The sequence below is a fragment of the Ostrea edulis genome, chromosome 1 (assembly GCF_947568905.1).
Source record: "Ostrea edulis chromosome 1, xbOstEdul1.1, whole genome shotgun sequence".
In the NCBI taxonomy this organism is placed as follows: Eukaryota; Metazoa; Mollusca; class Bivalvia; order Ostreida; family Ostreidae; genus Ostrea; species Ostrea edulis.
Window position 1 is genome coordinate 59,162,097 of NC_079164.1, and position 13,427 is coordinate 59,175,523.

General features: G+C 35.8%; 1 protein-coding gene across 7 annotated transcripts in view; it reads right to left on the minus strand.

The window, feature by feature from the left end:
• LOC125649532 (huntingtin-interacting protein 1-like) overlaps positions 1-13,427 on the minus strand; it is a 230,721-nt gene that overhangs the window by 133,783 nt on the left and 83,511 nt on the right. For all 7 annotated transcript variants that reach the window (XM_056155233.1, XM_056155229.1, XM_048877117.2 and 4 more), the window contains 2 exons: positions 9,550-9,690; positions 475-532 (listed from right to left, as the gene is read on the minus strand). In XM_056155233.1, coding sequence (XP_056011208.1) covers positions 475-532; positions 9,550-9,690 — 199 coding nt within the window. The remainder of the gene's footprint in view (positions 1-474; positions 533-9,549; positions 9,691-13,427) is intronic.

The following is a 13,427-nucleotide window of genomic DNA, read 5'->3' on the forward strand; positions in this document are numbered from 1 at the left end:
CAGCTAACGACAATATAATATTATTGTTTCACAAGGCAGAAGTTATCACTTGGACCGGGACACATAGCGCTGCTACATTAGGAACAATAACAAACTGCTAGTCCCCACTGTTATCAATTTTTCTTAGTTGAGAACCTCAAAGTTGTTAGAAATTGGGTTTGAACCTATTGTATATTATATATACAATAAAACATGTTCCAACCTAAGTGAATTGAAATTGACTTCAAAAACAACAATTTAATCCCATGTTTTCAAATCAACTGCGCTGATAAATGTTCCCACTCGTACAGGATAGAGCCAGTAATTCAATGTTTTCAGGGGAGTCCTGCACCGAGTTAGCATCTGCCCATTGCATTGTGATGTCAAATGTTTTGACTGTAAGGGATGTCACGAACGCTGTATACTTCATTTCTTGCCAAGTCTTTAACTGAGTGCATTAAATATACACATAAAGCATATGATACTGGTACTCACTTCCGATATGCAGATATAAACCTATCTCTGTGACCAGCAAGGGTATCTGGAGTGAGACCTATCAAAATAAAAAAAATTCAAATATTTACTGCTGCATAACTCATATGATATGAACATGCATGGTTAAATTAGAACTGGCCTGGGGGCCACCAACATATAAATATCTCAAACTCAGACTCAAATTCACGTTTTTCACCTCAGCAGAGATTTTGCTAAAATGCCATGCCACCAAACTTTCTCAAGAGTTGTCTCACGCGAGTTGAGATTTGACAAAATAACTCAATGTGTTTTCATTGTTCCAAGGGGCCTTACTTTCCATAAAATCCACTTTCACTTTGTTATTTAGATTAACTACAACGCTTTAGCATGTGCTTTACATGTACATGTAATTTTCGATTCATGTAATGACATCACATGTAGAAGCACAGGCACCAAAGTATGGACAATATCCCCCCCCCCCCCCCCAGATTTTTTTGCGGCGATTATTTTTCTGAAATATGTGATATGTGGATTCCCTGTCTATCCCATCCCAATTTCGATCACGCTTTTTTGTAAGCTTTAGAGATTGGCCTTCTACCGGTATAATGAAATACCATACTGACACTGGTTTAGTCTCGGAATTTTTGCAATTAAGCCATTCACACGATTCGTAACTCATACTCTGTGACCTCTTGTTTGGCTGCCAGTGGAAGAGAAGACGCCCTGTCCGATCATTGCAGGCAAGATTGTGACAAATAAAAAAGATGAGATGGCTTTCAAGTTGAAGAGACTTGTAGTATGACATCTCCCTGACCTGCCACTAGCCAAAATTTTTTTGTTTACAAATTTTTGTTTCTTACACAAATCATACAGAACAGTTCATGTGGCGTGTAGAATAATTCATGTGTTGTGTAGAATAGTTCATGTGTCATGTAGAATAGTTCATGCGTCATGTAGAATAATTCATGTGTCATGTAATACAGTTCATGTATTGTGTCATGTAAAACAGTTCATGTATCATGTAGAATAATTCATGTATGGTGTAGAATAGTTCATGTTTCGTGTAGAATAGTTTATGTGTCATGTAGAATAGTTCATGTGTCGTGTAGAATAGTTCATGTGTCATGTAGAATAGTTTATGTGTCATGTAGAATAGTTCATGTGTCATGTAGAATAGTTCATGTGTTGTGTAGATTAGTTCATGTGTCATGTAGAATAGTTCATGTGTCATGTAGAATAGTTCATGTGTTGTGTAGAATAGTTCATGTGTCATGTAGAATAGTTCATGTGTCATGTAGAATAGTTCATGTGTTGTGTAGATTAGTTCATGTGTCATGTAGAATAGTTCATGTGTCATGTAGAATAGTTCATGTGTCATGTAGAATAGTTCATGTATCATGTAGAATAGTTCATGTAGAATAGTTCATGTGTCATGTAGAATAATTCATGTGTTGTGTAGAATAGTTCATGTATCATGTAGAATAGTTCATGTATCATGTAGAATAGTTCATGTATCATGTAGAATAGTTCATGTGTCATGTAAAACAGTTCATATCATGTAGAGTAGTTAATGTAGAATAGATCATGTGTTGTGTAGAATAGTTCATGTGTCATGTAGAATAATTCATGTGTCATGTAGAATACTTCATGTGTCATGTAGAATAGTTCATGTGTTGTGTAGAATAGTTCATGTGTCATGTAGAATAATTCATCTGTCATGTAGAATAATTCATATGTCATGTAGAATACTTCATGTATCATGTAGAATAGTTCATGTGTCATGTAGAATAGTTCATGTGTCATGTAAAACAGTTCATGTATCATGTAGAATAGTTCATGAATAATTCATGTGTCATGTAGATTAGTTCATGTGTTGTGTAGAACAGTTCATGTGTCATGTAGAATAGTTCATGTGTCATGTAGAATAGTTCATGTGTCATGTAAAACAGTTCATGTGTCATGTAGAATAGTTCATGTGTCATGTAGAATAATTCATGTATCATCTAGAATAGTTCATGTGTCATGTAGAATAGTTCATGTATCATGTAGAATAGTTCATGTGTCATGTAGAATAGTTTATGTGTCATGTAGAATAATTCATGTGTCATGTAGAATAGTTCATGTGTCATGTAGAATAGTTCATGTATCATGTAGAATAGTTCATGTGTCATGTAGAATAGTTCATGTGTCATGTAGAATAGTTCATGTATCATGTAGAATAATTCATGTATCATGTAGAATAGTTCATGTGTCATGTAGAATAGTTTATGTGTCATGTAGAATAATTCATGTGTTGTGTAGAATAGTTCATGTATCATGTAGAATAGTTTATGTGTCATGTAGAATAATTCATGTGTTGTGTAGAATAGTTCATCTAGATAATTAAAATATAGTCTTAAGATACACTCACTTACGCAGAGTATAGGGCACAGATATAAGAAGTCTGATTAATATTAGGTTGACCTTGTGTGTTTAAAATACCGGTAGAGGCGCGCCAATCTGTGAATGAGGCTTACAAAAAAAAAACATGAAACGATTATATAAATCAAAAGAGGGATGAAATAGGGAATCCACACAGGCACCTGAAGTGTGGATAGCTTGTATAAATCTTAGGTACCCCGGACTACCCCCTCCCCTCTTCTAGAATGAAATTATTTTTATAGAGAGCCAATAATTTATCCAAAATATGTGATTTCCCCACGGTGCACCAATCATCCTCATTAGTCGTTCTGAATAGTCAGTTTCTACTTTCTGTAAGCTTTTGAGATGACCTCTTGTGAGATACTAATATTTGTAAATACAAATGTATTTTGGAATCCACACGATTTGGAGAAATTATCACCACAAAAATCAGAAAGGGGGGGGGGGGGGGGGGGGGGGTAGTAGTGTCCATACTTCAGGTGCCTGAGGGTGACACAGCTATCATTTATCATGTACAGTTATTTTTTTCTGATTTTTGATATACGATATATTTTAGTAACCTTTTTCATCATTTTATAGAGAAGTGAAAGGTAATGAGACTGTCATTGACACAATATTTATATAGCCTAACATATATACATCTGCAGTAGGTGCTACTGAACTCAGGCTCAAGATACACATTAATGTAAGGGTCATGGTCACTATGTACATGTAGACTGTAGCAGACAACATTTACATTTGAAGTGGAATTTCCTTCCTGGCTATCTTGTGAAATGCTGTCTTGATGTGCACAAGTTCCTCACGGCTGGGGAAATTTTTATAAATCTTTCAGTCAAATGACACAACAAGTCCGTGACCACCTTTATTGCTCTGCCTGCTGCACTTTTAGAAACATTGAGTCACCCACCATAATATAAAACGACCCCATGGCAAAAAAAATTGCAGCACAACCAAGACTTAATGGAGAGGGGGGGGGGGGGGGGGGGGGGGGGGGGGGAGGGGGGAGGGATATGTTAAAGGATTATTCATGACATGATTGTTGTACAGCTGATTTTCTTAAAGTAAATCTACTATGAAGAAAATGGTGACGGAAAAAACCCAACCGATATCTGTCTAAAATATCACCCCTGCTCAACCCTTCCAAAGGATTGGACCTGTCAAGGATTCTCCTTGTCCTCACAATCATACATTCCTACGACATCTGTGTTGGCGAAGTCGTCCGACAGCCACTTTGTTGTGAGTAAATACGCTTGAGATTTTATTTGAGGTTGCTATTTACCATTCTCGGGATTTCATGAGAAATCTCAAATATTTTTCTCAGCTGAGTTCAAAAATATTTTGGTGGCATGCGCATTTGAGAAAATTCTCAAATGTGAGAAAAAACTCAAAAACATTTTTATTTGGTGACACAGTTGGATTAGCTGCAATAATGTAGCCCTCTTTGATTTTTTTTTTTTTTTTTAGGGAGAGGGCTACAACTCCTTAGGATCTCCGTAATGGTGCAAATGCAGGAGTGATTCACTCCCGCAACATTTGCGCTCATTCTAAACATTTCCTGACTTTCTTTAAGTAAATAAAATGATATTCTATGTTTCTTAGTCAATATATAAATTTACAACCTGCAACTCTCTATTCTACCGTTTTCAACAATTTCGATAAATTCCAATTTCTCAATTCATATTTGTGCGCCATGTTTGATGTACTGAAGTTTCAACTTCCAATTGTCAAGTCATTTGCATATGCCATATAAGGTAGTATTTACATCAATGGACAAGTATGGAGGCGAAAGCTATTTTGTCGGTATTGAAAAGGTTTGAATTTAATATCAAGTTAAAAACCGAACAGCAGAGTGTAAATTCTTTCTGCAACAATATGATTTTCCTTTCTTTGTCGAAGTGGCCTGAGTAACTACATTTTCGCGCTGATTGTCAATTTAGGTTTTTCATTAGATCCACTACGAGATCAGACATGCCCGAGCACAAAGTTGGTACTCCTTTTGGTGTAAACAACATTTGGGACTAATACACAGAGTTCATTATCGGTTATTCATAAAATTATTTTGCACCATTACGGAGATCCTATGGAATTGTAGCCCTATTCCGAAAACGTCAGAATAAAAAAAAATTGGATAGGGCTACATTATTGCAGCTACAGTTGGATGAGAAAAACTCATATTTTCTGAGAAATCTCAGATTTGAGAAAATCTCAGCGTTGGTGGCCCCGAAGCCAGATCTATGAATTATGCCCATATTATTCTGATGTTCGTCAACAGTTATGAATGTGCTTAATCTGCATCTCAGAGAAAATATCAAAACCAATCTGACATTACAGAGTGAATTCTATACTAATAGTTACAAATGTACTTGTCCAGAATACATCTTGACTTTAAATAGTCTAAGAAAATAGGTAACTCTTAAAGAATGTAGAATGTGACACCCATTATGATCAATTTATGGAAAGACAAGCACAATTTCTACAATCAATGTGTCTTAACAGTCATTAAAGACCCTACATCAAATACCCTGACCACATTCTTCCCATTTCCTTGGATCCATCGCAAATTTATTACGGTAAAAAACAATTACAACACATTTATCATGAATTCACCCTTGCAGCAAAGTGATTTTCATTTCCTGTATTCTAAAAACATATCATAAATGTACTGGATATATAACAAATCAAAATTGTTTGTCCCTAGCACTTAGCTATAAGTGTGTTTTACTGTATGTTGAATCCAGATTGCAATATAAGGCTTAAATTGATATCTAAATCAAAGTTATAGTAACAAACTGGATTGGCTAACATTTCATTCCTTGCTCAAAGCTTCTCCGTGATCACATAGATACATGTTTGATAAATAAAATTGTCATAAAAAGCGCTTAAATCAAATGATTTTCATTGTCGGAATTTTAACAAACATATATTTAATCCCTACTTATGAAAAGGTGTCAGAATAAGATTCATAACAAGAGGCCCATGGACCACAATGCTCACCTATGACGAATTGAGTCATTTGACCTTGATACTAGCTTGTATCGTTTTATCAGTTACGAATATTCTGTGTCTATCAATTCCAGTTCTAAAGTTATACCAGTTTTATGTTCAAACTCAGAGGTCAAGGTCACTAGAGTCAGTTGACCTTGATACTAATTTGTACATCCCATCATCCTTTTATAATTTCTGAAGATCCCATGTCTCTATCAGACCTGGTTCTGAAGTAATACCAATTTTACATTTCAAGGTCAAAGGTCAATATCACTGGAGTCATTTGACCTTGATACTAGTTTATAGGTCCTACCATCTTTTTATCATTTATGAAAATCCCACGTAGCTATTAGTCCCTGTTATACAAGTTTTTAAGTTCATGGTCAGATGTCAAGGTCACAGGAGTCCCTTGACCTTGGTACTAGTTTGAAGGCCCTGTCATTTTCTTCTCATTTCCAAAAACCCCAGGACTCTATCTATTATATCCGTTGAATTTTTTAATTAATTCCCCCCATAGACTTCTATGTTAGACCCCACCCCCATTTGATCCCCCAAAATGTACCCTAACCCTTTTCAACCTGAAAACAAAAACATTTCTGCATAACTAGATACATTGGTCTATCGTATCCTTGGATATCTAATACTTTCATCAAAGGGTTACAGAGAATGGCGGCAGACAGTTTTTTGCGCGAGAAAGAAGCATAAGAGGAAGAAGCAGAAGAATAAATAAGAATCAAGCAAAAATAATACGTCTGTAAATTTCCTTTGGGAGACTTAAAAAGAAAATGATAAAAAGTTCAAATTACCTTTATATAATTTATACACACCCCCACCCCACCCCACCCCCAAATAACGATGCTAACCATCATAGATCAGGCCATACATGTAATTATGCATAATTGGTCTGTCCAAGGAATCGTAACAATTCTAAATTTACCATGTGTCATGAAAACGGGTATAAAAGATGGGTAATTGTGATAATAGCTTGAATATATTCATTTAACAAGAGGCCCAGAAGCCTTATAGGTCACCTGAGTACTAGTTTTAAGACTTTACATAATATTAACATTGTAATATTTACATGATATGACTAATTTGGATCTGTCCTTGAGTCAAAACCCTGGGGTTGCAAAATTCACAATTTTAGTACATCCTTTTCTGCTTTTCCTAAATATACATTTAGTTTTTATACCCTATCAGCAAACTTAGAGAGGAAGTCTTTTAAATGATAAAGACAATAACCACTATAATAGGTTTGGCCCACCCTTACCCCTAGGATCAGGAAATTTACAATTTTGGTAAAGGACTACTTACTCCTTCTGCTACTTAGTTTCAGTTTAATATAATAATAATGTGCGGCATTTATATAGCGCATTATATAATTTGTAATTACTCCAAGCGCTTTAGTAGCTTTCAATAGCTTCAAAGAAGATATTATTTAAGGACATACGCTATGTTTCTCAATAACATTTTTTTTTTCATGACAATTCACTTGCATTCAATCTCATTTCTGCAAAATGTCTTCGGGTATATTACCATGTTTGTTTTAGAGTTAGCATATTTTGATAGTTCCTGGTTGTTGCAAAAAATGCAAAGTCAGCTATTTTGTATTACCAGAGACATACACAACACATTATATATGTATAGGTATTACTAAATGGACATAAATAAAGCAAAGAAAGATCATCTGTCAATATATGAGGTATCCATCTGGCAGAAATCTTTCGTACTTTCAAAATATGCTTCAAATGAAATGCACCCACGATAGTGATATGCCAACAGCTTTGGCAATATCATGAATCGTGTATCTGCCATCACTTTCAACTATTTCCCTGACTTTTGAGACATTTGCCTTTCCTGTTGCATTCACAGGTCAGCCAGATTTTGCTGCATCTTTGACGGACTCTGTGCTAGTCAGAAATTTCTTTCTCCACCTACGAACTGTCTCATAAGATACCTTATCAGACCCATAAACGTCCCCCAATTCAGTAAAAGTGTGCATTTCCGAATTCTTCAACATTCTCAACCCGTTTCTCAACCATTTTTACAGCAGTGGTCAACGACTTGGCTCTATTGAAATGACTATAAGTTTAAACCTATGTGGAGCTGAAGGCTCATGTTTATACAGTTGGAAAGGTATTGAATAGAGCTATTCAAGAGTATCATCATCCACGAAATCATGCAAAGCGTTATCGCGCTGTAGTACAATACACATTACATATCAAACAGCCCTCGTACTAGTATGTATCTAGTTTTTCTTACAGATGTGCGGTTGTAGGGGAGAATATTTTTTTTAAATTCGTTAATTTTTGTCCCGCCCCTAAGGACTCAGGGGTGTAGGAGTTCTCTACAACGGTCATCATATGGAATTATCAGTGTGTTTTATTTTAGTGACGATTTTTTCTACGTCTGCCCATTTCAGCACAACTTTCCCTCAATTGTTAATAATTTAACCACCAAATCTGATAATTCCTGATAGCCCTTAATCTTTAGATGGTTAATTCGTTAACAGTAAAAAAGATGCATGTACAAGGAATACCTTAAGAGTTATTTGTTATTACTTGATGCCGACTACTTCATTCCATCATCACTTTTTTTTTTTTTACCTCTTCTCATTCCAGGATGCTTTTAGAAATATTTTTCGTGATATTGAATTATATTACAATATAAATTATGATAGCCCTTGCTCCGAAATTGTAAATATTTTTTAAATGTTACATATTACAGGAGATATTGACTCTTTTTTACATCTCATTACTCCATTTCGAACTATGATATTTGAAGATTAAAAAATCACTCCGAGACTTTAATTTAGCAGCTGTGTTATATTGAGTTTATATCTGTGTTATATCGAGAAATTTGTTAACAAAAAAATTACACAGTCTACTACAGACAAATATTTGTAAAAGACATATACACTGTTTGTCATTGTCGCAAACCACGGGTTATTGTTTCATTCTATAGAATGAAACAATAACCCGTGGTTTGCGACAATGACTGTTTGTATGCCTTGAGCATATTTTCTTGACAAATTCTTCGGCATCTAACCATACATGTACTTGCATATAATTATGACAATAACCATGGTCCTGCTGTTCTTGGGAAGATTAGATTCAAAATAGAATGTACCACTATTAAACAGCACATGATATGCCTGTCAAATGTTTTTTAATCATAACCATGTACACTACCAGTGGTCTTAAAAAGATATCTTTAAATGACCCCACCCTATTTTTTGCCTTTTCTTGATCACCCCCCCCCCCCCTCCCCCCGAAGGGGGAGATGGCCCTTTATTTGAACATCATCCAAGGATACTCTATGTAAAGTTTGGTTGAAATTGGTAAATGGTTCTGGAGAAGATGATATTGTGAAAAGTTTACAACACTATATCCAACAACCCCAGTACATAGACAAATTTTGATCAAAAAAAGCTCATTTGAGCCTTTGGCACATCAAGTAACAAAAACATTGTTTAAAAATTAAAATCCATGTATAAAAAATATGGTAAAATTTGACTTTTTAAGCTGAAAGTCAAAAAATCCCATTTTCATAAATACCAACTATTGAAATCGACAAAATCTTTAGGGGGGCACTAAATATGCCCTTCTTCTTCATAAAAGGGTGCGGACATAACACATATACCTCTGTCTACAGATACAGTTCTACATCATGAAATTATCCAATACTTACTAGAATGTAATCTGAATAGTGATTTGACAGTGTAATCATAGAGCTGACAAGAATCCTGTATACACAGAATCAGGGGAGCTAATCTACACTGTCCTGAGTTTGTCATGGAGTTGGACCGAGACATGTCCAAGGAACTAAACACTGTAAAACAAATACATGTACCATAGTAAGTGAATCAAAAGGAGTTGCGACTTTAAATTATGATACAGAAACTTACTGCCTTAAAAGAAATATTGATGTATTTCATAACTTCAGCAGTGAACATTTAATTCCTACATGACATCATTCCTACAAATTTACCATAATATACCAATCTGATCAAAATTAGACCCCTTGATATAGTTCACCCTGTGTGGCAAATTAAGTGAGCAGACCAAAGGTTCTAATTCTAATGAGACTGGATCTACAGTGTGGCATTAATTATAAAGTTTTGTTTTGTCATATTGTGTGTGAGTGTCCCATTTAAGAAATTTTCACTACTGTAAACGTCACCAGCTTGGATTGAAGTACCACAAATTTTTACCTATTCAAACAGCATCTACAGCCATAGGAGTAATGCTTTACATTATCATGCCATTCCCTACAGTGACACAAGACATCCATTTTATTGTCAAGGTCATGTCCAAAACACCCATGACTTTCATTTCTAATGCCAGGTGCTTGGCGAAGGAACATTCATTACTTATGATTGACAAGAATTTCTTGATCATTGAAGAATCAACCCCGAAAGATAGTAACCAGTATAAACTATTAATCAGTCAATGATATGCTATCTCAATATTCACACAACTGACACAAAAACTTTGTAAATAATGCACCTGAGCCTTTATTTACATTAAAACCCATGCATTAAATGAATCCCAAAGTGTATACATGTAGTAACAAATATTTACAAGTGCAAGTATATGAGATATACACATAATAAACACATTTTAAAATATACAGCATTGAATAATCTTCATTGGAATAGTACAGGTGACTCTCGATGGCTCGAACTTCCATCTCTCGAAGTTCTTTATCTCTCAAAGTAAAATCATGGTCCCGATTGTTTTTCACTCTCGTCTCTGGAAGTGGTGGTAGCATATGCACACCATCACTCAAGCATATAACCATTTCCATTTGGACCTTACTTGGATAACAGTGAATGCCTGGGGCTAGCTTAGGCGTGTTAATTATCTATTTACATAAGTGACACACTGCCTGTGTTTCCTACTGGAGTGGATATAGTTAATTGTTTAATTGGTAAATTTAATTCTTCACCTAAAAGTGAACATGGGAAAGACCAAAGTAATGATTGCTGGACCAAACCTGAACTCCCTTTGAAGATCAGGAAAACACCCTTGTTCAGTATGTCTAAGCGGAACAGGAAGAAACTCTATCTTCTGCATCAACTGCTCTTGCTGGGTCCACAAGAACTGTAGTGGAATTATAGGCCCCCCTCAGACCAGACCCACAATACTCAAGTCCACACTGTATGTGCACAGCAAGATCAATAGACGGTAGGGCAGTAAGTGAGGTTGAGGTTGAAGGAGATACACTTGACATGGTTGCTGACTTCTGCTACCTCGGAGATACCATGTCTTCTGGTGGAGGGTGTGAGCTTGCAGCCATATCACGGTGCAAGACAGCCTGGAAAAAGTTCAGAGAACTCCTTCCTATCCTCACAAACAAGCAACTCCCTGCTACAATCAGAGATCAAGCTCAAGCTGTGTGAGGAGTGTCATGCTCTATGGTTCAGAAATGTGGGTAACATCAGCGAGCACTGTCAAGTGCCTTCAACGTAACAACAAAGCCATAATAAGATGGACCTGCCTGGTCAAGCCTGAAGAAGACATCCACTTTGATACTCATCTATCTAGGCTCAAAATAAGAGAAATTGCTGAAGTTATCCAATACGCCAGTTTCGAGATAAGAGCTCTGCTGTGTAGGAGGTGCATTTAGTGGAGTTTTGAATGCCTAAGCGGGACAGAGTGGACATACAGTCAGTGAAGAAGACGATACAATGTATTAAAAGCGGGTTCTCTTTAAATGTGTAAATGTTGGAAATACAAAATACTATTGAAAGAAATGTTTTCCTAAAGTGGAAACATAAAAACAATGTCATATTTGCAAGTAATATCCTGGGTATCATACGTTCCAGCAACAAAATAACATGATATAATAAAAATTCCATGTAATATCCTGGGTATCATACGTTCCAGCAACAAAATAAAATGATATAATAAAAATTCCATGTGTTTAATTACTACCCGATTACTTATCATTTACTTAGTTGGTCTATCATTCGAATTCGAGTGATGAAATTTGGTATGAGAAACTTCCTGAACACATTCACTCATGCAGTGATGGATATTTATCCCACTCCCGCATGCAAACAAGTTGTTTTGCACATTACTATGAACAAGAGTTCTCCAAAGGGAAATAACTCGGATGTATCTCGAAACCGGCATATTGGGCAGGCTGAGATAGCTTGGACACGTTGAGCACAGCACAAGCAGGATCTCGCAGGTCAGATGTATGAACATTGTAGCACAGTGGGGTCAAGGCAGACCAAAGCTTTCTTGGAAGGAACTCGTGAAGCATGATCATATAGCCCTGAACATGGACTCTACCAACCCACTGGATCGCCATGCGTGGAGAGGAAGACTTCGCGCTCAACAGATAGACAGGCCACACCCTTGACATGAGGATTAATACATGGCCTGTATGATTACAGACCCTGAAACGTGCTACTACACCAGTTGCACGGTACGGTTCGGTACGCTTTATGAACGGTACGGTTCGTTTTCTGAACGGTACGGTTTGTTTCTTGAACGGTACGGTACGCTTCTTGAACGGTACAGTTCGCTTCTTGCACGGTACGGTTTGCTAAAAATAGCTGCACGCTTTGTGAACGGTTTGCACGTTTTATTAATGAGGTGGGCGTGGCCTGAACGCTTTGACTTCGTATAAATTGTACGTTTCGATAGTTTGTTTTCACTCGATCGGTCTTATTCGGCTCTTTGATTATCGGCTGCAAGATTTGTGGTTGTGTTAGAATGTGCACATGGGGAAATGAGACGTTATTTTTGATTGCTTCGATGGAATAATTCCATATTGATAACGTACATAAAAGTTATGAATAAAAGTTTTTAGAATTTGCTTAAGTCTAAGTCTTAATGGTTGTTATTACGTTTCAATTTGTTTTTCATTTCTCATCAGACATTTATTAATTTACGATTTTATAAAAAGTTGTTACATGAACTGCTCCCCGACATGGGCGTGCATAAGTGTAAAAACAAAGCGTATTAAGTTTCCAGATATAAATTACAGTGCCTAAATTGGAAAAGTTTTTAAGAAGAAGTGAATTTTGTTTTGAATACACTAAAGTCGCAAATGACACAATGATTATTTTCTGCACTTCACATTTATTGTGATTTATCATCGGCATTATGAAAGATCCAGGATATCTGCACGTGAAGTTTGTACGTCCTTTTTTGTCAGCATTCAGAATTAATAATGTTAGATATCTGTTGCATTTGTCTTTGAATCAAATAAAATGATGATAATACATATATATTCCTATCCTTTATCACGCGAAGTCCGATTTTCATTTCCCCGACTTTATTTTTGATCACTGAAAATTGAATTTAAAAAAATTTACAGAAAAGTAAGGCAAGTGTATAGTTTGCAATAAAAATGTTTCATATACCTTTTCTATATATTGTTGAAATACTTGAAAATGCTGAAATGAATAATTTTTTGCGGCCGATTTGATGCTTTGCATCAATTTAACTTGTTTACATTCTTTTACACATGTATGTATCTATTTATTTCTCTGTCGATGCAATTCAAAATTGTTTATTAGTGTATATAATAAATCCGCCAATCTACATCTA